Here is a 24,558-nt window from a genome sequence, read left to right on the forward strand (position 1 = left end):
GTCAGTTAATTTAGTCATTGATTTGTGATAATTCTTGGAGAACAATGGAATTGTGTGGCTCAGATAAATAAGATACATCAGGCTTTGTATACATAGAGAATACTTGTTAGAAGGATTAATCCAGTGTACATTTAGGCCTTTCATAAGTTTTGTTGACAATTAGAAAAATATTGACTATTACCAGCCTTATCCTGTAATAACTGTATTATTCTGGATGATACTGTGCTTACATGGTGCATATTCCTAAAAAGATGTGTTTCATCAAGAAGTACCCCAGCATGCGAGTACTTGTTGGTGTCTGGGCATCGAGGCTGTCACCTAAATGTATACATCAAGTACATAGTACATAAACAATGTACAGAGGAAGAGAGATAACTCATTTTTGGCCCAGGGCACTCTAGCAGGTCAATTCAGCCATAATTTGAAGCCATAGTCAGAACAAGCTGACAAAATTTTTTTTTTTCATATTTTAGGCATCATCATCACAGATATTTGTGATCTTAAACTACTTGTATAGTCTTCAGAGTTTTGTTCCACACACGAGTAAAATGAAGTTCAGTGTAATTTTCCTCCTGAGAATTCCTGTTACATTTCCACACAGTCATATTTTGAATGTTGATTTAATTTATTTTAAATATTTATGTCTAGTACACTTCTTGAAATTGTTGCAGCTAGGTGTTTTATGCGTAGCTGATGGGGTTGGTTTAAGTTAATCAGATGGTTTAAATATTTGGTGATTCAAATGTTTATGATCAGACCTGACTGGGTGGAGTAATTTAATTTTGTTTTCATACAGGCAGCGACACGGATCGGTGTTCGTGGATTGAGTCTGTATTACACATTACATGTTCTGAAACCACAGGATGCAAAGTAAAGAATTACACAAAGAAAATCGTTTGTCATTACATCAGTTTTATGTGTGGTTTATAATGTCTTAGAAAAACAAGTCAGCATATAACCCTGAATGGTCCACACAGATGCAGATGGCTCTCTGGGGTTTGGGTGCTTTGAGATCTGATTATTGGCACCCTGGTGTTACACTGGGATGCTTACTGAAGAAAACCCATATGCCCCAAAACAGACAAAGGCAATGTCAGGGTTAACACATATGTATCGACTTGTACTGGACAGTTTTACTGTCTGATTGTGTTAAACTAATGTTAAAACAATTTAAGGTTAAAACACAGAACACGGTCTATGGGTCAAAACCTCACAAATGAGCCAGTAAAAACATATGGGGGAGAGTGGGTGTTTTGGGTTGAATAAGTATTTTGTATTTTTATTAATCAATGTTTGTATATATTTAATTCATTCGTTACTCTTATTTTATTATTATTATGCATTTATTTATTTATCATCATTTTTATTTGACCCCAATATTTCTAAAATCCTGGCTCCAGCCGTGAAATGAGCTATTTGCACAAGAGACCACGCACACCCATAATTTAACTCTGTGCACTGTGCCATATGAAACGCTGGAGGGCGTTTGTTCTATTACATTTCATTCCACTGACTCGTCTTAAACTCAAGAACACCGCAAATGACTTTATCGCAGCTTGGTACAGTTCCGGTATGTTTCGTTAAATAGGTACAGTATTACGGTGAGCAGCCAAGAGCAGCTCTCGTGTGAAGCTCTTTAAGATAACTGCGGAACATGTAACACTGTAAACAGGAACTACATTATCGTTTTTGCCGTTCACAGTTTTTCTCCGGAGCCATAACAGAGTGACACGCAATCTTTGAAAGAGGGAAAGAAGAAGATGGCAGGTGCCAAAGTAAGTTACTTTTTCTTACATTTTTTGAAATAATGTAATTACTCCTGTGTTCAGCTTTGTTAGCTAATGTTCGCTGTGTTAAATGGGCGGTTTCCTTTACGTCAGAAACAAATTGTTTTCTGTCATTGAGCTTCAGAGCGCTAAACGTTGGCGACATGTTAAGACATGTTGAGGTGGAAGCGGACTATATATATATATATATATATATATATATATATATATATATATATATATATATATATATATATATGGTAACGTTGCCTAAAATAATACCTTTTGAAAAATTAAAAATGCTTTCTTTTGTTTGTTTTCTGTAGTCAGCATTGGTGTTGTGCATGGATGTTGGGTTCTCCATGTCCAACTCTGCCCCGGGCGAAGAGCCTCCCTTTGAACTTGCCAAAAAAGTCATCCAGAAGTTTGTCCAGCGCCAGGTAAACTTCAACTACACATTTGCAAAAAAAAAAAAACAAGTAACAAATAAAATCTACTTTGATGATCTCTGTCATATTTGACAAACACATCTTTTACTAGGTTTTTGCAGAGACCAAGGATGAACTGGCGTTAGTTCTGTTTGGCACAGACTCCACCAAGAACTCACTGGACAAGGATGACCAGTACCAGAACATCACTGTGCATCGTCACCTTATGGTGCCTGATTTTGAGCTTCTGGAGGAAATAGAAAATCAGATCCATCCAGAGAGTCAGCAGGCTGATTGTATCCTGTTTGCTCCATACTTTTGATCCGTGTATCAGTTAACTTAGTAGGCAGGTAGATATTGAAGTAAGGCTACATCTAATAATATTTTAATTGTCAGGTAACAAATTGATTAGTGTTTTCAGATTACTTTTATTAGACCCACCTTAAGGTTACTGTTTTATTGGATTTGTATGTGTATTTCATTTTCTGGGAAAGTCAAAACAGACATTCCTGGTTGGTTATTTCATCCATTAACACTTTCTTAATAGTTTTCTTCAAATGTATTATATGACAATATATATATATATATATATATATATGTATATATATATATAGATATTTTGATGTAAATTCACATATACTGCGATATAGGATGTTATTAATAGCATTCACACCCCCAGGCTTTTGTTCATTTGTAGTAACATAGTGCTTACAGGAAGTCCTTCAATAAACCTTAAAAAATATTTAAAAATTAAATATCAGCACAATTGGAAATGATCAGTTTTACTTTGTCTAAATCATTGTTTAAGTGAATAATTATTTCAGAACTAAAATCTATAATTTAATAACTCATAAGATTAGATCCACTCAAATGATGTCTAGTGTTTTGGAGTCAATTGTCTAAAATGGGCTCTCCTGTGTGTTTGCGTTAGTTTTATTTTCACTATGTGCCTTTTAATGTACAACGCAGCAGACAATTCTGATAGAGTTGTAAGGTAAAGACCAAACACTTTGACTTTAATCATGTCAGATCCTGTTTGCGTTCCGCCTCATAATCCGAGATGATGTGTGAGAATCTGTTACCTCCTTAACTCCTGTTCAACAGGGCTGGATGCTCTCGTCGTGTGTATGGATCTTCTTCAGACTGAAACAAAGTGAGAAGCTGCCTGTGTCTTATACACAATTCTCCTGATTCACAAATAAAAAACTGATGTCCATGCATTTAAATGTTAATTTTGCTGATACGATTAATATTGTTTTTTTCTTTCTCAATGACATTGTGTTTTGGGTTTCTTTTCAGGGAAAAGAAGTGTGATCGTCTCAACATTGTCCTCTTGACTGACCTGAACACTGAGGCCAACTCAGAGCAGCTGGACGTTATTATTGAAAACCTGAAAAAAGCTGGCATCACCCTGCAGTTTTTGTAAGGTTCAGACAAATTCACCAATGTGGAATTTTGAAGCAAATATAATGTACATAGAAGCCCCACAAATGTCCCCAGTGAAGTTATAGAATAATGATAATAGTAATGCAGTTGTGTGTGTCAGTACTTTTTATTAGTAGTATTAGTATTTTTATTATTGATTAGTTATTAAAAGTCACTCTGGAAGACAGGCATTCTGCTCAAACCTTCCATGGTACTTTCATGGTATTGACTCATACCTATATATCCTTCCTTCCTCCAAACCATTTTCAGTTTGCCTTTCCCTGCGGGGGACGATGAAGAGGGTGGAGGAGATGCGGACGGAAGAGACCCTGGTCAGCCGGGCACGGGCAAAGGTCTATCCAAGGAACAGAAGAGTGGCCTGGACATGGTGAAACACATCATGCTAAGCCTGGATGAGGAGGACGGCCTGGGAGAAATTTACTCCTTCAGGTTGGCGTGCTCGGGATATTTGTCATGTCTCACTTCTTTCTTCTTCACATATGTTTTTCTCTCTGAATCACATGGTGCTTTCTACATTTAAAAGTAGTAAATGCTATTAGTTGATGACGTCATGGCTTCCCACTTTTCCCTCCCGCTTTAGTAAAGCTATTGAGCAGCTGTGCATGTTCAAGCGCATCGAGAGGAGACCTATGGCCTGGCCCTGTCAGCTGACCATCGGCAGCTGTCTGCCCATCCGTATTGTTGGATACAAAGCAGTAAGTTTGCTGTGAATGTCACTGGATGAATATACTACACTACATGCTTATTACACAGCTTTATTGAACGAAGAGATGTCCACATGTAATCATGTAGTAGTGTTGTACTTGTTGCCTAAGTATTGTACATTTGTAGCATTTTATGTATGCTTTGCTCATCAACTTGTTGTATGTAAAAGGAATCCTCCAAATTTCTTTCACTTTACTATTGTGTCATGTAAATAACCAGATGACAGCTCATCAGTTATAGTCACATAAAGGTTTTCTCGTCCACAAATACTACTCTCTACGTGTTCCAGGTGACAGAAGAGAAACTGAAGAAAACGTGGACTACAATTGACGCTCAAACCAACCAGAAAGATGACGTGAAGAGAGAGACTGTCTACTGTCTGGATGATGACAATGAGACAGAGGTGCAGAAGGATGATACTATCCAAGGTGAGAAATTTGTTTGAAACAAGATTACTTAAAGTGTAACTCTCGCCAAAATGCAACCTAGGGTCTTTTTGTGAATGTACCCGAGTCAAACTTTTGTTTAAAAGCATATTTAGGACGGAAGCACCACTTTTAAGATGTACCATATTTTCGTTTTTCGGTCAAATGGCCTTTTGAATGGGAGTAATAGGGGCACTTTTATGCTAGCCTCAAAATAGCTATTTTTAAAACACTAGAAGGCTCGACACAACATGAAACTTTGCTCGAAGTATGACCAGGGGCTCTACACCTTAACTCCAGCATTGACAACATTGTTTGTGTACCCAGAGTTTACTAAAAAGAGAGGTTTTGAACAACTCACCGCAGCTCTTGTTGTTTCTGGCCGCTACCACCTCGACAGTCAAAACGAGTCAATATCAAAACAAGTAGCCACAGATTTAGTATATCCCTTGTGCACCGGTGTAGTTAAGGTGTAGAGCCCCTGGTGATACTTTGAGCAAAGTTTCATGTTGTGTCGAGCCTTCTTAGTGTTTTAAAAATAGCTATTTTGAGGCTAGCATAAAAGTGCCCCTATTACTCCCATTCAAAAGGCCATTTGACCGAAAATACGGTACATCTTAAAAGTGGCGCTTCCGTCCTAAATATGCTTTTAAACGAAAGTTTGACTCGGTACATTCACAAAAAGACCCTAGGTTGCATTTTGGCGAGAGTTACGCTTTAATGTTGTACTCATAACTTAATAACACTGTAAACAAATGCTTCTTTTTCGTCCACAGGTTTTCGTTATGGAAGTGATATTGTTCCCTTCTCCAAAGTAGATCAAGACCAGATGAAATACAAACATGATGGGAAGTGCTTTGCTGTCCTCGGCTTTTCCAAACAGAACATGGTATTATACTGTTTGTGCTAATGGGATGTACATGGCATCTAAAACAAATCTCAGATGAAGTAAAACTAAACCTTTTAGACTGAGCTGGTTACTTTATTCATCTACTGTTTCTTTTCACCGTCTGCCTGCAGGTACAACGGCATCAGTTCATGGGGACTCAAGTCATCAAGATATTTTCTGCCAAGGATGATGAGGTGAGAACGGAGAGACCCTACACATTGCTGGGGACTACGTGTTGATACTGACCTGTTTCGGTTTCTACTGTTCTGTCTGAGAAGCATGCAGGAGTTGCGCTGTCCGCTCTCATCCGAGCGCTAGATGAACTCAACATGGTGGCCATTGTACGTTACGCCTATGACCGGCGCAGCAACCCTCAAGTAGGAGCAGCCTTCCCGTGCATCAAGCAGGACTATGAGGTGAGATCACACACTCCTAAACATGCTGTTTAAGTAAATTAACTGACTGTGTCAAATAGCACAGAGCTAATTGTCTGTCTCTCACCCTCAATAGTGTCTGATGTACGTCCAGCTGCCCTTCATGGAAGACCTCAGACAGTTCACATTTCCTTCTCTTGCAAACAACAAAAAGTTCACTCCATCAGGTACAAAACACCTCACAAAACTGACTTAATCTCACAAACTCACACATTCATGGTAAACTGACTGCAGATTCTCCACAAGAGGGAGCCCTCCAATCATCCTCATCATTGCAGCAGCAGCTACAGTGTTTAGACCTGCAGGTGTGAAAATGACATTGTTGCCCCCTTCAATTGCAAAAAGCTGTTGCAATTTTCGCACTGTTTCACTAGGTTCCTTGTATGTAGTTTGCACACACACGTTGTCACACGGTGTTGAGTACACCCCTATGTTAAATTCCCATAGAGGCAGGCAGATTTTTATTTTTAAAGGCCAGTTATTTCATGGATCCAGGATACTATGCATCCTGATAAAGTTCCCTTGGCCTTTGGAATTAAAATAGCCCCGCATCATCACATACCCTTCACCATACCTAGAGATTGGCATGGTTTTATGTCGGTTAGCCTAATAGCTGGTTTAATTTGCATTGAGAGATGATTTTATGGAAAGTACCCCATGCCAATCTCTAGGTATGGTGAAGTAAGTAATTTCTTCAGTGTTGTCCCATTAAAAGATACAATGAAATATTTACTAAAATGCGAGGGGTGTACTCACTTTTGTGAGATACTGTAACTAGTTTATATGTGACACTGGTTCAGGATTGCAGGTCTGATGCTGGCTGGCGCTGCAGCTCAGCTCACTAAGACTGTGTATCTTTTTAAAGAGATAAATAAGTTCACTAAGAGATGAATGGACTTGTGTGTTATGTGATTCGTCTAGACACCCAGCTCTCTGCTGTTGACTCTCTTATTGACTCCATGATGTTGGTAGAGGGGGATGATCAAAAGGACATGTTCAAGGTCCACCACATTCCGAACCCTGCCTTCCAGAGGCACTTCCAGGTACTGCAATACAGTTTGTATTTCAGAGATACACTACTTCTATTACTTGCTTATTCTGAGTTGAGGCAGATAAGGTTTTGAAGGAGGGGTATCATCATCATTTCATCTGTCTGACTAGAGCTTCACCAGCTAGAGGCTGTTGATATTTAACAAGGAGCGCCTCCTTCCTCAGTCACTGTCTGTCTCACCTCCTCTACCCAACCTTTCTTTCAGTGTCTGCATCATCGGGCAGTAAGCCCCGGCACCCCTCTTCCCCCCATGGAGCCATGGCTGAAGGCTGCTCTTGAGCGCCCTGATGTCATTAGTGAACGTTGCCATGCTCCACTAGAGGAGATAAAAATGAAGTTTCCTCTGACAGAAGTGGAGAAGAAAAAGAAGCTCAAGACTAGTGCTCAGATTTTTGGCAAAGAGTAAGTTTGATTAAGTATGTGGTGGTGGGTGTTTGAATGTTACAGATAGGGTTGTTAGTCATGTTGTAGTCTCACAGCCGGCGTGCCGGATATTTGGTCGGATGGGCCCCGCCTTCCGCTCTCATTGTGTAACTTTTCTCCAAACACAAATCCTGGGGAAACAACAACAAACTTCGAGCTAGCAAGCTACACGCTAAAAATGGCAGGTTTTGAAGACATTTGGATCGTGTAACAAGGCAGGCCTGCTTGGTTCTTTCGGGGAATGATTGTAAAGATTTACAAGAAATATATTTATGGCTTTTACTTAATATTCTATGGACAAAATCAACGGGACATCATGACTCTGCGTAAACATACACGCCACTTTCCTAAAGCCAAGAGGCGTGTTATCTGTATGCATTTTCAGCTGTCTGCGTGTATGTCTACGTTGTATACAGCTAACTGCAGTCTGCAACGTCTTTCTAAAGCCACGTGGCGTGTGGGGGTTGGGTTGAAAAGAAAAAAACGGTTTGGATCAGGAAAAGAAGAACAGGGTTGAGTTTAGGAAAAGAACAAACGTGGAAAGGAAACATCACACGAGTGACACGATCCCCGCTCTCCTGGGTGAAAGTCCTGTGTTTTACCCATCCGCCACCCCAACCAACTTCCTCACGCGGATTTTCGGCCTTTCATATGGCATCAATTCACACGATATCGCAAGGTAATGTAAGTCAATGGAGGCCAAACGGCGTTGATAAACACGCATAGTGAGTATGCGTCTTTATAACACGCAAATCATGGCATATGAATTGGCGTGTCACACATACTCCACTTCATGAGATCAGTCTGACAAAATACACACAGTGATTGTTTTCTCCTATCGGGGAATGTATGTATGGTAGAGCCAAACTTTACTCCAAAGTGCTGTGGAGATAGGTCTAGCAGTGCGAGACTAGTCATGTAGTGAAATGTAGTTGTCTTCAAAATATTCATGTAGATTGTGTAAAAGCACTGTTTTTTTTAATTATCTTTCAGTAGTGTTTTGTAAGTGTCTGTGCGGAGGCTTTACTGATTTATAAAACTATTTTCAGTATTCTAACTGACCCCTTTTGCCATTTACAGCTCCGAGGAGCCAGATGCCAAGAAGGCAAAAGGAGACGAAGAAGAGGAGGAGTATAGCCTGGCTGACATTGCCGAAGGCTCTGTGACTTCGGTGAGAATCAGGGGAGCTGGATTGCATAATAATCCTAGAGACAACAGCTTTCTATAAAAAAACATCTATTCCAAATAATGTACTTCACCACTTGTCTGAACAGGCATACTTTTAAGTTTCCATTTTACTTCAGTCCTCACTAATTTTAAACACTTAACCAGGTGGGAAGCGTGAATCCAGCCAGAGACTTCCGTACTCTGATAAGGAAGAAGAGTCTTCCATTTGGAGAGGGTGAGGTCCAGTTTTGTTTTTTTCTGGCGAGCTGGTCTGATAAACATCTTTTCTGTTTGTATTATAAACCATCATGATTCATGTTCCGCCTGTGTAATTGTGTTTATCTCTTTGTTTGGTTGTGGTGACCCCCGTGTCCTTCCCAGTCTGTCAGCAACTGACTCGCAGGATAGAGCAGTTGTTTAGCAACAAGAACACACACTACTACATGAAAAGCATCACTTGTATCCAGGCTTTTAGAGAGCAGTCCGTTAAGGTAAATAAACATTCACTATCTTCCATTTGGGGAAATACATGATGATGTGGATTTTTCTGTTCTAAGAGTCTATGTGAAATAATCTGGACATATCCAAACGCATAGTTTGGGTTTGGCTATGGAAATTGTCAGTCAATTTGAGAAGATTACAATGAGTCTGTTATATATCTCACGACCTGAACCGTGGCCACTTCTTGTGTGAGTATGTGCTGTTTTAGGAGACTCATAAATAGATTTTTAATGTTTCATATCGTTCGTAATTCAGCTGGGGGATGCCAATCTGTACAATGGCTACCTCCAGTCCCTGAAAAGAAGCATTCCAAACAGAGGGCTGGAGGTCTTCTGGGACCTGCTTGTTCAAGGTATGATAAGCCTCTTTACTCAAGGCTGCAGGATTTCTCTCAAATCACTCCTCCCTTGAGATGAGAACACATTTCTTGAGTGCAAAATAAGTAAATGATGCAAAATTGGAAGCTGGATGATGCCTAAAAATGAAATGCGGCCCTGAATCAAAAGTGTGCAAAAAAGAGTGTTTTTGGACTTGATTCTTGCTGTTTGATTGACAGATGCCATCACTCTGATCAGTAAGGACGAGGTCGAAAGAAGCACTGTATCCAAAAACGAAGCTAATCAGGTGACTCCCCTATTTAAACCAGTGTGAGCGGTTGAGGAAACAGCAACTGTTTTACATATTTGAAATAAAGGTGATCTTGAGAAGGTACTCCTACTTACTGAAGCCTATTTTGTCCTCAGTTTCTGGTTTCTGAGGAGAAGAAAGAGGAGGCAGCTGCACCACAAGCTGAAGATACTGGAGATGTTGATGACTTGGCAAGTGTGACTTTTTATTCTGTAACCGTTTCAGTTTTTAATATTTAACTGTTCCAAGTGCCCCAAACTCCCATTAAGACCATTTCCTGTATATTTGCAGGACGACCTATTGAGACCTTTCATACAAACTCTCCAGTCTTACGTCTTTTTTTCTCTTGTGCAGCTGGACATGATGTAAGAAGGGAGGCAATGGGAGTGTCTGCAGAGGACATGCAGAAGAAAGCCATCATTCAACTTGGCCAGACCAAACGATTAAAAAATTCAGCCGTCCATTGTTCTGCCTCCTACTTGGGGGATCCCTGATACTTGTAACTGGTGATACTGTGTAACTGCATACATACCGCACAGAATGGTGTTTGACTTAGCTAATGTTTACACTAATACTATAAACTTTTGCAAGGACTTTATGTTGAGGGCTTCAGATGCTTTTTGTCCTAAATGTCAAAATGATTGTAATTTTAATGAATATCTTGTGATAATTCCATGGTAATTTTCAATAATGCTGGTACAGTGAGTGCTTTAAATCTCAAGATTTATGTGCACTATATAGCCTTTGTGACTTTACAGAGGACATCACTCCAAAAATACTGCCAATAAACTGCAAGTTTATTATCTTAAAGCTCAATGGTTGATAATGAATTCTCGTTTTGGTATAACTAAATATTGAAGATGAACACAGTTTTCGTGACTGAGTCGTAGTAAACCAGTCACTCATGTTTAAAAAGCTAGATTAACAGAAGTAGCACCACTATGATGTTGACATCCATGTGTTCTCTCTTTAACACACCCATTGGATGAAACGGTCAAACAAACTGGATCGGGGCAGAGCGGAGAAGTCTTTTCCTTTAAAGATGGCGTTCTCGTCATTCATGGCCAGCTTCACTAGGACTTTTTGGTCAATGTCACTTCTTGTGGCTACTACTGTGGAGACAATCTGTGCTCTGCGCATGGCACTAACTGCTTCGTCCAGGTTTTTGCTGTCAGTGATGCCGTCTGTGATGAAAACAAATGAAATCTCTGCGTTGCGTCTCGTCTGGCGAGCATTTTCTCTACCCAAGATGTTGTCAATGGTGTTGACAATGGCAGACCCTACGCTTGAAGAAGATTCCAGATAAGGTAAATTCTTTAAGCCGTCGGCGATGACAGAACTGTCGCGTGTGAGAGTAAAGGCCACGTGGGTCTCGTTCTCTTTGCCAAACTCTATCAGTGCCAAGCGGGCTCGCATACGATCATTCTCGCTCTGGGCCAGTCCCAGTCTTCCTGCCACCTCCTTCACAAATTCAGGGACATGCCGGAAGTTCTCCATCCCCAGTCGCTCTGAGCCATCTAGTAGAAATACCAAATCCACTGGCCGCTGGACACATGGCGCTACATCAGGTTCTGTAATGAAAGAACACAAATCGCACACTGAGCAGCACTCCTTTATACCACTGATCAAATCATCAAGCCATGAATAACCCCTACCACTTTTACAGGGAAGATCAGGGCACACAATCTCAGGATCTGGAAGGGAAATCAAATGGATATAGATTAGACAAATGGTCAGAAGGACCAGTATTGTCATCCTGCTGTGTGTACTGGTACAGGCTTACTGGGACAGAGCACAGTCTCCATCTTCTCTATGAAGTCATCAGCCACCAAGTCAACGTATCGCCTCATCCCAGTGACGCGTTCCTTCTTGTTGCACGCGATCGACCCCAGGATATTATCATCCTGTTTCTTTTGAAACATATCACCAACCCCGATGGCATTCACCACCACACCGTTGTTGCAAAGGTAGAGCAGATCTTCATCGTCGCGGGGGTCATAGCGGCCATCTGTGATCACCACCACAGATACTTTGGCTTGGGCTCTCTTGCCGTCCCTGATGAGTGTATCATAAGCGAACTTGAGAGCTGAGGGTGTGAAGGTGCCCCCAGCAATCCACTTTAGTTCCTTCACTGCTGTTTTAAAGTCAGCCATGGAGTTGATGTTTGGGTCATTGAGGCGAATGGCCTCAAAGGTCCCGTTGTGACTGAATTGTACAACTCCAACTCTTGTGCCTAGAAAAGGTAGAGATGTCAAATTTTTCAGATGAGGCTGTTACGCTATAGGTTAACAAATCCCACAAAAAGACCACAACTAAAAGTGTCTTAGTTTGTCTGTCAAGACTTTACAAATGCTTTACCATTTTTTTTAAATCTATAAAAATGGGTCAAATATGTTTTTATAATTTTTCTTTTATTAAAATGCATTTGTTGGGGATTACTTTCACTCACAATGTTCAATGGTGGATGAAGTGATTCAAGCTTTTGAAATGGCTAATCTTTTATGGCAATATCTACTTATTGTTACTTGAAACTGTGTCTGCAAAAGGATTTGAAAGGACGTCTGTGCTGTGTTTTTGCTCAACCGTACCAGTTGATGACGCAGGGTCGCTGGCCATAGATCCCAGCCTGTTGATGGTGTTGATAACAAAGTTCTTTTCCAGGGTGAAGTTTGTCAGCCCAACACTCTCTGAGCTATCAATTACAAATACAATGTCCAGAGCTCCACAGTGCTTCTCACAGTCTGAGACAAAAGACAAGAACAGGATCAGTTTGTTGAAAGATACTGAACGATGAAGCTGTATTTGATCAGTGATGGTATTTACCACAACAACCACACGTCTCCCTGACATAAGCCATGACATCACAGTCCTGCAGTGATAGGTGAGCATGTTAGAAGTAATACAACCAAGGAAATTTAATTAATATAGTATTTTCTAAACTGTCATTCTTTTTTAAGTTGACTTACATTGAGCCCTGGATCGCCCTCTGGTCCTGGGCCCCCCTGCACAGATACCCAAAGAGAGAGCAATGTAATTGGCTCTCAAATTTGCACGCACAGCCAAGTCATTATTTGAGTGATTGTGCTGTTGCTTACATCGGTTCCAGGATCGCCTCTGGGTCCTCTCTCTCCCGGCTCGCCCGACTGACCTGGCTCTCCCTACGAAGAATTTTTTTTTAGTAATATTCTTTTTCTTTGTGACATATTGTTATTGTTCTGCAGAAGATTAGCGAAACGTTTCAAACAACTGCCAGAACTGTTTTATGACGCGTTTCTTAAAAATTAAGCACCACATGGGCGCTATAAAAGACTTAACAAAACATCACACCACAGGGGTCAAGCTGGTGTCACATGAGCTTGACTGTTGGTAAGTATACAAATGAGAAACTGCGCCTGGAACAGTATCTATTGACGTCACAGCCTTGTTGTTCAGCCAAACTCCTACAAGATGAGTGCATATTTTAATTACCATGCTGTCTTTTCTCAATGCAGAATAAGGCAGAGTCATGCACTTGCAATCGACTTGCACTTATATTCAATTTCATCGGTTGAGGTTTACAGTACACTGTACATCATAGATTTCGACCTCAATCCCAATACAACAGAGGTGAATGAAACTTCCTTTGTGGTGGATAAAATGTACATTAAAGAAATCTTTCCTGAAACAATGTCTCAGGTACTCGAGACAATCCACAGAGCTGCCTGTGAAGTTTTCTTTGGAACTGCTTCCTACTGAAGAAAGAGTCCCAGTGAAAAGTGGTCACCGTGATGTTTTGTCCATTATCCTGAGTACCTGGGACATTGTTTTTGAAAAGATGCGTTGCTGTTGAGCTTTCAAAAGTAATAAATAAATGCTGTTAACAACAACTTCCATCCACTTTTAGTGTATTGTAATCTCAGACAGAAACCTAAAGGCTTGGATTAATAAAATGAAAGCTATCAAGCATGGCTAGATGTTATAAGTGTTAAATGATCAAACCTTTCACAATTAGGCCACCTATGCATGATCCACGCATGATGCGCTGGCTGTGCCATTGTTTTCCTATGGGGAGAGCGGTGGAGACAACTCAGAGGAAGCGCTACCCTTGGCGTGGCACACCGTTCCAAATTGCTGCTGTGCTGAAAGTCCAAATTATTTCAAATTTGACCTTGTTGCCGCTGACCTTTCAATGCGCAACAAAATCCAGAAGCAAAGATGACGTTTATCTGCGTCTTCGTAGTTTTACCTCTCATTATGTGTAGGCAGCTTTAGGGGGAACAGGCCATGTACATTTTAAGGTATTCTCTGCACATCATGAACATCAATTTTTGTTTTGTCTACATGTCTCTGCTCAAAACACAGCTTGCTCTGACTGACACCAAAATTCCACTTCCAACATTTTGTTATTAGTCTTACAGGTTCTCCTTGTGGTCCTTTATCTCCAGGTTCTCCTTTGGCTCCACATTCACCTCTGCCCCCCCTGGGTCCTCTTCTACCTGGATCACCTCGGTCTCCCTGGAAAGATCAGAGTTACTTTCGACTCAAGTATGCAACACATGCCAACATTTTGTGAGGTAAACAGAAAACCATACAGTGGATCCTCTTGGTCCAGGATAGTTGAATCCCGGTCTTCCTTTGTCACCCTTTTAGAAGATTGAAAAGTGCATCAATCACAAAATGTTAGAGCATTTTACATGATAAAAGTGATGAACAAAAAAAGTTTTACCCACATCTGGTCCAGGGGGCCCAGAGTCTCCCCTTGCTCCCGGATCTCCCGGATTTCCCATGGTGCCCTGCAACCACAGAAGAAACTTTCAATAACGGTTTTATCATCTACCGTGCATTTCACTCACATTTTTTTATCAAGAATCCACTCAAAACACAAGCTCTGAAAATAGGCAGATAGTGTTGATGATTAAAATGTTATGAAGAACACACATTTCCTCCGGGGGCCCCTGGTTCTCCTGGCTGACCCCTCGGCCCTGGCAGTCCTATATCTCCCTGAGAGAGAAAGTAAGAGAGAAAACATTATTACGGGACATCACCATCTGCTACAGCCCACATACTCACACTAATGTGAATTTGGCAATGTAGAAGGATTTCCATGGAAGAAGTGTTTTTAGCACAACAGGCTTGGCTTGGGTTATTTTGGCTGCACACCCACTACATGAAGGCAAGACCCCACTAGTGGAGCTCTAAGGAAGACTGGCCAAGTTTTTAGGAAGCTGCTATGTTCTTTCTGCCAAAATCTACCCACAGTATCATCGCCTCACCTTTGCACCCTTGAGTCCGTCTTCTCCGGGACGACCTCTGCCTCCCAGTGGCCCTCGTTCTCCCTTGAAAATAAAAAATGTGCACCAGACCATTAATCATCAACAAACATATACAAATAATTATGTTTCAGCAGAATATGGGACACATTTTCTTTCTTGCTTCATAGCAACACAGAGCCAAATTATACTGGGTAAGGAAGTGAGTTGTGATCTTTCTCTGGAAAAGTAAATCCCAGCAGAGGGATTTGAAACTCTTAGGAGTCGTCTTTCTCACGACCCACCCACCACCCCCTCTCTTGCTGCTGAATTCCTCTTTAAGGGCAATAGAGTCCACTACAATGTGTTAGTCTTGCACAATAATTTGGTATATGGCTCTCAGATCACCAGCACCAGCTCTCTCGCTCCAATCAGGTTCTCTCTGCTGCATGTTTTTCTTCTATCACACATTACACTAAGTCATATTTCAGATGAAATTCTGTAGTATTGTATTTCCTGGAGCTTTGCCAGGTTGGTCTTTAAAAAGGCAACTGCTCTCAATGCAAAAAACTGTACCAAAAACAAAACTAATACTAAAAAATATAAAAATGTATACATAAATATAGTTTTCTCTGAGCGGCAAACTTACCTTCTCTCCTTTTGGCCCATCAGGACCTTGTCCTCCCTTTGTTCCAGGATCTCCTCTCCTTCCCTGTTAATATGTATTCAATAATAATTTATAACAAACTAAGTCAAATTCTCAAAATTATATAAAAAAAAGAAAAGAAAAAAGTGTTTGAGATACCCCTTCGCCGTTTTTTCCAGGCTCGCCAGGAACCCCCTACAAGAGATAATAGTTTTAAATCAGAATCAAGAAGCTTTGTAACATTAACTTACAGTAATACAGTATATAACAAAAGTAATTCTAATGAAAATAAATGTTGTTTTGTACCGGAGGTCCCTTTTCTCCCGGTGACCCTGGATTTCCAGCATTTCCTTCTTCACCCTAACGAACAGAAGTGTTTGATTTAGTTTTTCAGCAAAGGAGAATCTTCATTTCCTGACAATGTTTTCTGTTTCTGTGTTTTAATTTAAAGTTCACCTTTGGTCCTTGGGCACCCGCAAGTCCAGGGGGACCTGGCTTTCCAGGGAGGCCTGGGTCACCCTAAACAAACCATAAAACAAACAAACAAAAAACAACCATGACTGAAAACATTAACAAATATGCATTAAACGTCTAAAAGCCTACGGGAACCATGATAAAATGAAATATTTTACCGTTTCTGTTTTAGATCTATCATGTCGTAAAAATTCTGACCTGTTAGTGAAACAAGATCAAAGATCAGAGGACCCTCAAAGTCTTTGGGATTGATCCTCTGATTCAAAAGTTATAAAAAATATATTTCACTCTGGCGCAAATGACCAACATTAGTACCATCCCTTGAGCTCTAGCAGGGCTAATTACAGTTTACAATATGTTCTATTCTCAACAGTTTTTGGATTCTGTACTGTTTTAAAATACTGCACTATTTTCAGCCACTAAAAGACTGACTGAAATATCTCACAATTACTGAAGGATTTGCTATAAAGTCTTATACAGACATGTTCCCCAGAGGATAAATCCTACTGACTTTGGTGATCCTCTAACGTCTCCTCTAGTGCCACCAGCTGGTAGCCTGACAAGCCAGACCCACATCAAGATGTTGGGTCTGGGAACTCACCATTGACAGGGCTCAATCCGAGGGGCGGGACAAACGGTTGTGTTTCAAATTCTCTCTGCACGCAATAGGATAGCGCTACAATCAAGCAGAGCAACGAAGAAGGTAGCAGAGCTAGTTCTCTGAACACATCTTCCTTTTCTCAAAGAAAAGCTTAACTCCAAGTCTTCCAGAGTTGCGGCCAAAGCTGATTCGAAAGACCGTTGTTCGCAGCAGCAGCAGCAGCCATAAGCACGCCCACCGACTCTATACACAATGTGATTGGCCCGGCCAGAGTTTTTTTTTTTTTCAGCTCGCAAGCAAACGGAGAGTTGCTAGACCCCTTGGCTGCAAATTACATTTGCTGTCACTAGGGTGCGTCTACATTTCTAGGCTAACCAGCTGGTTGACATTTATGGTTTTCAGTGAACTGTTGCAACAATATTTGGATAGATTTTTGAGAATTTGTGTTTCTTGTTTTCTTGTCCCTCTCAGGATGAATTGTAATAACTTTGGTGAGGCCTTCACTTTTCTTCCGGGGCCATCATCAGGTCAAGATTTTAATCTATACTTTGCTAAATGCCTGTAAAACTAACAACATTCCCATCAGCCTCAGCTGTACTTTTTGTTTGGTGCTTGGGTAAATGTTAGCATACACGCTAAACTAAGATGGTGAACATAATAAACTTTATACCTGCGTGTCATTGTGAGCACGTTAGCATTAGCTAAAAAGCACTCTGCTGTGTACAGCCTCACAGAGCAGCTAGCATGTCATGTTTTTATCTGCCGATATCTTAAATAGGAGAGAAAGATACTAGTTTAGATTTAACACAGACCTTTACTCCGTTGTCACCAGGTAGCCCAGTGTCACCAACATCTCCATGGTAACCATCTGGTCCCTTTAAGAAACAAGAAACAAAAGTTGTTCAGTAAACCAGTAAACTAATCTTTATAGCTATATGCTTGACAGATTGTAAAATTAACCAGCAACATATACATTAAATAGGATGGTTGGAGTAGAATTGGACTTATTAATAATTTAACCAAATATAAGGTTTCTCACCTTGGTCAAAATATATCACATTTAACATTTAAAAACAGCACCTTGACAGCAAAATGTTAAAAAAAAAAAAACGAATTGAGTATAACTGCTAGACTTACCTTTTCACCTGGATCACCTTTGCAACCAGGAGCTCCAATTCGGCCAATTTTACCCTGGAGATTTCCCAGAGACAATGATGTCATATCAGTATACTGAACAGATTAGAGCCATTGTATAACGTATATTTGACTTTGTCGTATGAAGACTCACCTTTTGACCGTCAGTTCCATTCATGCCAGGTGCTCCTGCCACACCCTGAGTATTTGGACGTCAGGGAAGACAGAAAATTAATTACAGTACACACACATTGACAGTGTCAGATGTAGTAGGGTATAAAATATGTGCAAGCATAACATTTATACCGTTATTTACCTGTGCTCCACCTGTTCCGATTTCACCCTGACGAGATAAAGAAGCGCCGTTAATTTAATAGCCTTTTGTTCAATATGGCAGACGAACAGAAAAAGTGGATTATATAAAGATTGATATCTTACCTTGTCACCTTTCAAACCAGTCTCCCCCTATATCAGAGCACATAAGGACATGTTATTGAGATAAAGACAAGATAAGTATAACTTAGTTAATGTAGCTATGTAGCTAACAAGACCATCAATCATGGCCTCAGCAAACCTTTGAACCAGGTTGTCCGATTGGACCTTCAATGCCGGGATCACCCTGTAATGTAATAAATTATATTTAGCATTAAAATGATACAATATTGTGTTTTTACGGAATTTTTGTGTAATAACAATGCTAACCTCTACCTACCTGTTTACCCTTTTCACCATTTGACCCAGGGTGACCTGTGTCTCCTTTGCTTCCCTAGAAATAAGTAGAAATATTGACATTTCAACAAAACAATCTTTGGTACAAGCAGAAATATACATTATTTATATATTTTTGATTTTGTTTTTCCATACTCACTTTTGGACCTGGAAGCCCTGGAGGTCCAGGGGGCCCAGGATGCTCATAGCATGTATGTGTATTACACTACAAGATCAAAGAAGACAACAGAACAACATTAAATGAAGTAATACATAAAAACAAGAGATTTAGGAGCAGAAAATGATCCTTGATGATTCCTTTTTAATTACTAGTCTTGTTACTAACTAAAATAATACTTGTAAAGTATTTCTTACCTGTAAAAAGGCTTGATGTTTCTGCAAATAACAAACAACAGTAAATGAAAAATACCTGATAATGATGAAGTAATTTAAACCCTTTACGGTAAGAAATATTTCAGATCACCATGGCTTGTATGATACGATCAATGGATTCAGTCTTTATTATTGGTCTTCCTTCAACAATGTCCACAGCTATGTAGTCATCGCGGTACAGTTCAGAAGGAGAGCCGACTAAATCCTTCATCCCTAATTCATCGATTCTCCTGGATGCTGCCACTGAGAAAATCTGGATATCTTTCTCACGGGCCTTCTCTGCCATCGCCTTTATCCCTCCACATGGCTCTGCTGTCACATGGCCATCAGTGATGACCACAGAGAAGAGGGCGGCCTTTATCCCTGAGTAGTGCTGGGTCATATGCTGAGTCATTCTTTCGATGGCGCAGTCGGTGTGGGTGCCTTTGCCCTCGTATTCAACCAGATTGAGGTTCCTGATGAAGTTCTCCTTGGTTGTGAACTGACTGAAGATATGCTGCGTCTCAGAGAAGTTCAGGCCTCCTAGGGACCAGGAGATCTTGATCTGGCCCCTGTACTCCTCTTCATTCAGCCTCTGGGCAAATATCTTGGTGAACTCCTTAATTTTTTGCACTAGGCTCCCAGGAGGGGACTCCTGTAAGACGATGGTCTCTGAGGTGTCGAGGGTGAAAAACAGCCTGATGGGACAGTCAATTATCCCATCTGGAGGAGAGAACATCAACAGAAGAGTAAACATCTTTATTGCTTTGTTGAACTTTAAGTGTAATTTGTGGCACTAGACACAAATTACAATTGTAATGTATGCAGTGGTGGAAAGTTACTACATTTACTCAAATACTGTATTTTACTACAGGTTTGAGGTACATTTACTTCACTTGAGTATTTTCTTTATTCTTATACTCCAATACATTTCAGAGGGAAATATTGTACTTTTTATTCCACTACATTTATTTCACAGCGTTTGCTACTTTACAAATTAATATGTTTGCACACAAAACATATGAAGGGCTTATAAAACATGATGCTTTGTTATAAATTAAACTACCCAACAGTATATACAAGTAGAGCTGAAATGATTGGTCGATTAATCAATTAATTGGTTAGTCGATTGACAAAACATATTGACAATTGTTAAGTAATGGTTACTGTATGGTTAGTCTATATCCACGACGTTCCACTTCAGGGATTGCTCTCGTTCTGCTGGAAATTCCGCCGAATTTCATTCTTTTCAGATGTCCCGTTACCTTCCGCTTTCTTTGTGTTGTAATTTTGACCTCTGGTCGTTTTATGAGGACTATGGTTAACTGCTCCTCAGATCTCTGCAGGGTAAATCCAGACAGCTAGCTAGACTATCTGTCCAATCTGAGTTTTCTGTTACACGACTAAAACAACCTTTGAACGTTCCACCAAAACAAGTTTATTTTGCAGCCGCACTGTGGCTCCACTCGGTGCTTAGCACCGCCCAAGACGATTGTGATTGGTTTAAAGAAATGCCAATAAACCAGAGCACGTTTTTTTCCCATCACGGAATACTGTGTGGACTAACCAGACCCTCCTTCGCAGCGCTGTGGAGGAGGATCTGGCAATGCGAGACTACTGTATAGTTCAAGCTTCTGAAATATGAGGATTTGTTTCTTATGCTTATGATCATTTTAATCATGTTAATTTACTTTTAATAATTGTGATTTTGAGCTATTGGTTGGACAAAGCAAGCATTGTGAAGGTGTCATAATAATACAACAACACTTTCAGGGACCATTCATAATGGGTACTTTTACTTTTGATACTTTAAGTACATTTTGTTGCCAATACTTCTGCACTTCTTACCTAAGTAATATTTTAAATAATAAAGTATGTTTATAGTGTGGTATTTTCTACTCATACTTAAGTTAAGGGTTTGAATACTTCTTCCACCATTGAATACATGATAAGGCCTCAATTCTTAAAAATAAATAACAATCATATTCTACTGAGCTAGAAAGAAATTAATGGAACTCACTCTTGCAATCTTGAGGTCTGGGTGGAGGTGTAAGTGGAGGTGGAGTCGGTCCTGGACTGTCACCTCGCCCTGGGACTGGCCTGAGTCCATGAAGGACTAGATCTTGAGGGATTGCAGCTTGGAGCATGCACAGAAAGATTAACCCTGCAATCATTGCTATTGACTGCAAAAAAACAAGACAATGAAGGAGAAGACAGTCATTGAACACTAACTTTTAACTCCAACACTCCTTTTAAATCCAGGAAATAGCTGTCAAAACAAGTGAGTCTCCACAGTGCTTAGGAATGTTTGTCGTTGTTTTAAACAATGTCAGTGAATAAGCACACTGTGTGGAAAAAGAGGACAATATTTACAGTAAAATTGTAGTTGAAATGGAAATTTAAAATGTTGCATCCCACCTGTTTGGTGAAACTGACATCCAGAGCGGTGGTTCCCAAACTATTTCATGTCAAGAATGATAAAACACAAAAAAGACAACAGAAGCTCAGATTGTGTGTAAGGAGGGCCCACAATGAGCCCTCTAAAGAAGAAGTGTACTGTTTGGTGCGAGCTGTTAGTGGTGTGCCGTAGGAAAGGATTACTTTGACTAAAAGCAGAAAGTAAACATCAACAAACTACAAATTAATAAGATACAAACTCAACTGTTGATTTAGTGTAACCCCAAAGCTAGGGTTCCTAAAACACTAAGATGGATGAAAATTGTATCGAAGGAAAATGAATCCAAGACAGCTGTATTGTTGGACAGTTGTGAAAAGTAGGCCTAAGTACATTTACTTGAGTTACTCGCTATACTTCACAGATTTATATTTTACATTAAAAACATATAAACATGTTATTAAAAAAGATGCACTGCTATATATTAAACTACCGGACAGTATATAAATAGATCAAATTAGCTCCACTGGACCAGCTACAACATTGGAATGCTGCTTATCAGTGGTGGAAGAAATACTCAGATCTTGTTCTTAAGTAATGTAGCAATACCACAGCAGAGAAATATTCTGTTACAAGTAGAAGTCATGCATTCAAATGTTTCCTTAAATAAAGTTCCCCTCGGGGATCAATACATTTTTATGTTAATCTGCAATACATCATCATGTATTTGTTTATATTTTGTATTATTCATCTGAATCTGCAAAGTAACTAGTAGGACTGATTAAAGTGATCAAATACATATAGTGAAGTAAAAAGTAGCCTACAATATTTGCCTCTGAAATGTAGTGGAGTAGAAGTATTAAGTATAGCAGAAAGTTAAAAGAGTCAAGTAAAGCACCTCAAAATTGTACTTACTGTAAGTATGTACAGTATAGTTAATGCACTTAGTTACTTTCCATCACTGCTGCTTATACATTAATTGTAAAAAAAAAAAAAAAAGAAGACAGAAGACTAATGGCTTCATATTTTGAGCTGCGTATCTGGTCGTTTATTATACACAAGTAAACCTTTAGAAAAGTTAAAATAAAGTGTAGCCTACTCACCGCGGCGACTGTGCGACCTTAAGTCAAATCTACTGTTAGCTGCAACTCGAGACTGTCAGAAAATGCTTTCCAGAGACTGTAAACTAAAGATAATCATCTTAATCACAAAGTTCCCATATCAGCAACCTCAGTCAGGATCAGCTCTTGGTCGAGGAGCCGCCCGTTTTATCTCAATTGACGCACGAGCGCGTCTGGGGTGCGCGTACACGCACACGCACGCAGAATTAATTTCATTGGAGAGTTGACGTTTATCATCGTCTGGTGTTTGACATAGCAGCTGGAGTAAAAAGAGACAGCACTGTCTCCGAAACAATGCTGTGATTCTGGAATTAAAACTGTACAAATACATACATACAACGTGATGAACTAGTCTATGTATATGCATAATTTGGCAAGGTTAAAGTGGGAGTCACAGACAGATTCTTTACAAACACTTCAACTCCACTGCTTCATATCCTTACATGGAAAGAGCTGCACACACTCGCCGTCTGTTTATATTTCGAGATTATACAGCACTAGAGATGCCATGTTGGAATGTTACTGCTGCAACTATCCAAAAATGTTAGTTTATGAAATAATGATTTGATTAATCAGTTAGTTGCTCAACAGCCAATTAGGCAATCAGCCTATTTTGATGATTGATTTATCAGTTTAATCATATATTAAGCAAAAATGCCAATGCATTAATCCTGAATTATATTCATTTCAAAATTACTCAGTACCACTAAAACCACACTTTTTTCTGATGCCAGTAGGTTGGGCTTTTCCCCACTTTCCCCAGTTTTGAGTGTAGCCTATCCTTGAGGTCGAACAAACATTTCCTTCCTCATAAAACATTTGCAAAGCCTAGTTTTCTTTAAAGTGAACCCCTTGAAACCCTACTGTGCATTGTTAACATCAATGTTTACTTCCATGTTAACTTACTAGCAATTGTCTTCTTCACTGCCTTTCTAGGCCTATTGCTGCATTTCTTGGCACAATACTTCCACTTGTGAATCAGTGGAATGATGTGAAACCATCAGCCACTCTTAAAAGTATGGCTCCATAGCGCTATAGTGGTCAAAAACTCCACAAGGGTAGCTATAAGTAAAGGAGTAGCTATTTTCAACCTGTAACTCCATATCCAGTTACTTTTACATAACTTTTTTTTTTATTATTATCTCGTTAAGGTTACCCAAACGTAATTAAGTTTTGTTTCATATTGTTTCACTCTGAATTGGATGATACTTCAGGCGCTGCAGGATGAGCTTATTTCGCACTGCCACGAGACATAAAATCAATTTCTCATTGTCTCCTGAAGGACATTTGTCCATTCAGACGCTGTAGATAGATTATAAATGACCTGTGTCTTTTCATGCCTCCATGATTTTATTCTCTCTCTCTCTCTCTTTAAAAAAAACAAATAAATCAAGGGCAGAGACGTGTCCCCTTTGCAGTAACTGTGGCGAGGTCACTCCGTGGTCTTCATGACTAAAACTTCATGTTTCATTTAACTTTAGTATTTAAAAGCAAGTACAGATATACTTTGGTGTAAATGTTATGCAAGGCACTTAACAGACTCTGGAGTGTAAAACCTCACTGTAAGTTTTCCCATAGCTGACTAAAGACTTCAATAAGATGAATCAATTATGTTTTCATACTGGGATTCATTAAGTGCTGAGGTTAATCTAAGGAGAAAGAGCTGTTTACTGTAATTATGCATTATTTTAGTAACCCAATAATTTTCTGAAAATGTTATTGCAATACATAGCAATTAGCTAAGGTCTATCAATGTAAAACAAATATTTAAATATTTATTTTCAGTTATATTTGACTTTCAGGATTTAGTATTTAAGGTAATTATGTTTAGCTGCAGATTTGTAAATCCACGATGTTGGACTTTTCCACCAGCACATGAATGCACCAAAATAAGGCTTAAAATAAACTACTACAACAACATCTACAAATCCTCATACTTCCAGCAAGATACTGGTGCGAGGTAGCTGCAAGCTTAGAGAGGAAGGCATATAAGGATTGTAAATAACAGATGAGAAGA

The 24,558-nt window shown here is 39.7% G+C and overlaps 2 protein-coding genes across 6 annotated transcripts; one reads left to right on the forward strand and one right to left on the reverse strand.

Moving 5' to 3' along the window:
• The first annotated feature begins 1,483 nt into the window (after window positions 1-1,483).
• On the forward strand, window positions 1,484-10,672 carry LOC144525164 (X-ray repair cross-complementing protein 5-like). Of its 3 annotated transcripts, none has more exons than XM_078261728.1 (22): window positions 1,484-1,570; window positions 1,703-1,775; window positions 2,093-2,206; window positions 2,307-2,490; window positions 3,299-3,347; window positions 3,494-3,616; window positions 3,890-4,069; window positions 4,221-4,335; window positions 4,635-4,773; window positions 5,547-5,659; window positions 5,791-5,853; window positions 5,938-6,075; window positions 6,170-6,260; window positions 7,015-7,136; window positions 7,350-7,546; window positions 8,648-8,738; window positions 8,900-8,969; window positions 9,116-9,225; window positions 9,491-9,587; window positions 9,792-9,859; window positions 9,979-10,053; window positions 10,217-10,672. In XM_078261728.1, the coding sequence occupies exons 2-22, from the start codon at window positions 1,761-1,763 to the stop codon at window positions 10,229-10,231; spliced, it is 2,169 nt and encodes a 722-aa protein (XP_078117854.1). In that variant the 5' UTR covers window positions 1,484-1,570; window positions 1,703-1,760; the 3' UTR covers window positions 10,232-10,672. The 3 variants fall into 3 exon arrangements, with proteins under 3 accessions (XP_078117854.1, XP_078117855.1, XP_078117853.1); XM_078261729.1 differs by having other exon boundaries at window positions 1,522-1,588; XM_078261727.1 differs by having other exon boundaries at window positions 1,539-1,775.
• On the reverse strand, window positions 10,639-22,671 carry LOC144525163 (collagen alpha-2(VI) chain-like). 3 transcript variants are annotated; one of them, XM_078261724.1, is made up of 29 exons: window positions 22,524-22,671; window positions 21,444-21,483; window positions 21,046-21,208; window positions 19,138-19,748; window positions 19,029-19,049; window positions 18,814-18,879; window positions 18,658-18,711; window positions 18,520-18,564; window positions 18,384-18,410; window positions 18,262-18,288; window positions 18,100-18,144; window positions 17,949-18,002; window positions 17,624-17,686; window positions 16,193-16,255; window positions 16,043-16,096; window positions 15,896-15,931; window positions 15,740-15,802; window positions 15,115-15,177; window positions 14,780-14,842; window positions 14,572-14,634; window positions 14,434-14,484; window positions 14,258-14,356; window positions 12,958-13,020; window positions 12,829-12,864; window positions 12,686-12,731; window positions 12,451-12,603; window positions 11,646-12,095; window positions 11,518-11,556; window positions 10,639-11,433 (listed from the first exon to the last, which is right to left on the reverse strand). In XM_078261724.1, the coding sequence occupies exons 3-29, from the start codon at window positions 21,197-21,199 to the stop codon at window positions 10,832-10,834; spliced, it is 3,111 nt and encodes a 1,036-aa protein (XP_078117850.1). In that variant the 5' UTR covers window positions 21,200-21,208; window positions 21,444-21,483; window positions 22,524-22,671; the 3' UTR covers window positions 10,639-10,831. The 3 variants fall into 3 exon arrangements, with proteins under 3 accessions (XP_078117850.1, XP_078117851.1, XP_078117852.1); XM_078261725.1 differs by lacking the exon at window positions 22,524-22,671 and adding an exon at window positions 22,336-22,468; XM_078261726.1 differs by lacking the exon at window positions 21,444-21,483.
• Window positions 22,672-24,558: the final 1,887 nt, after the last annotated feature.

The sequence above is a fragment of the Sander vitreus genome, chromosome 11 (assembly GCF_031162955.1).
Source record: "Sander vitreus isolate 19-12246 chromosome 11, sanVit1, whole genome shotgun sequence".
Classification (NCBI taxonomy): domain Eukaryota; kingdom Metazoa; phylum Chordata; class Actinopteri; order Perciformes; family Percidae; genus Sander; species Sander vitreus.

Bases quoted from the DNA above. Each gene is read 5' to 3' on its own strand.
- LOC144525163 (XM_078261726.1), bottom strand. From the start codon at position 21,199: ATGATTGCAGGGTTAATCTTTCTGTGCATGCTCCAAGCTGCAATCCCT. The intron at 18,880-19,028 runs GTAAGAAATACT...TTGATCTTGTAG, and splicing joins AACATCAAGCCTTTTTACAG to TGTAATACACATACATGCTA. The intron at 13,021-14,257 runs GTAAGACTAATA...AATTCTTCGTAG, and splicing joins AAGGACCACAAGGAGAACCT to GGAGAGCCAGGTCAGTCGGG.
- LOC144525164 (XM_078261728.1), top strand. The intron at 6,261-7,014 runs GTACAAAACACC...TGATTCGTCTAG, and splicing joins CAAAAAGTTCACTCCATCAG to ACACCCAGCTCTCTGCTGTT. The intron at 9,860-9,978 runs GTGACTCCCCTA...TTTTGTCCTCAG, and splicing joins CCAAAAACGAAGCTAATCAG to TTTCTGGTTTCTGAGGAGAA.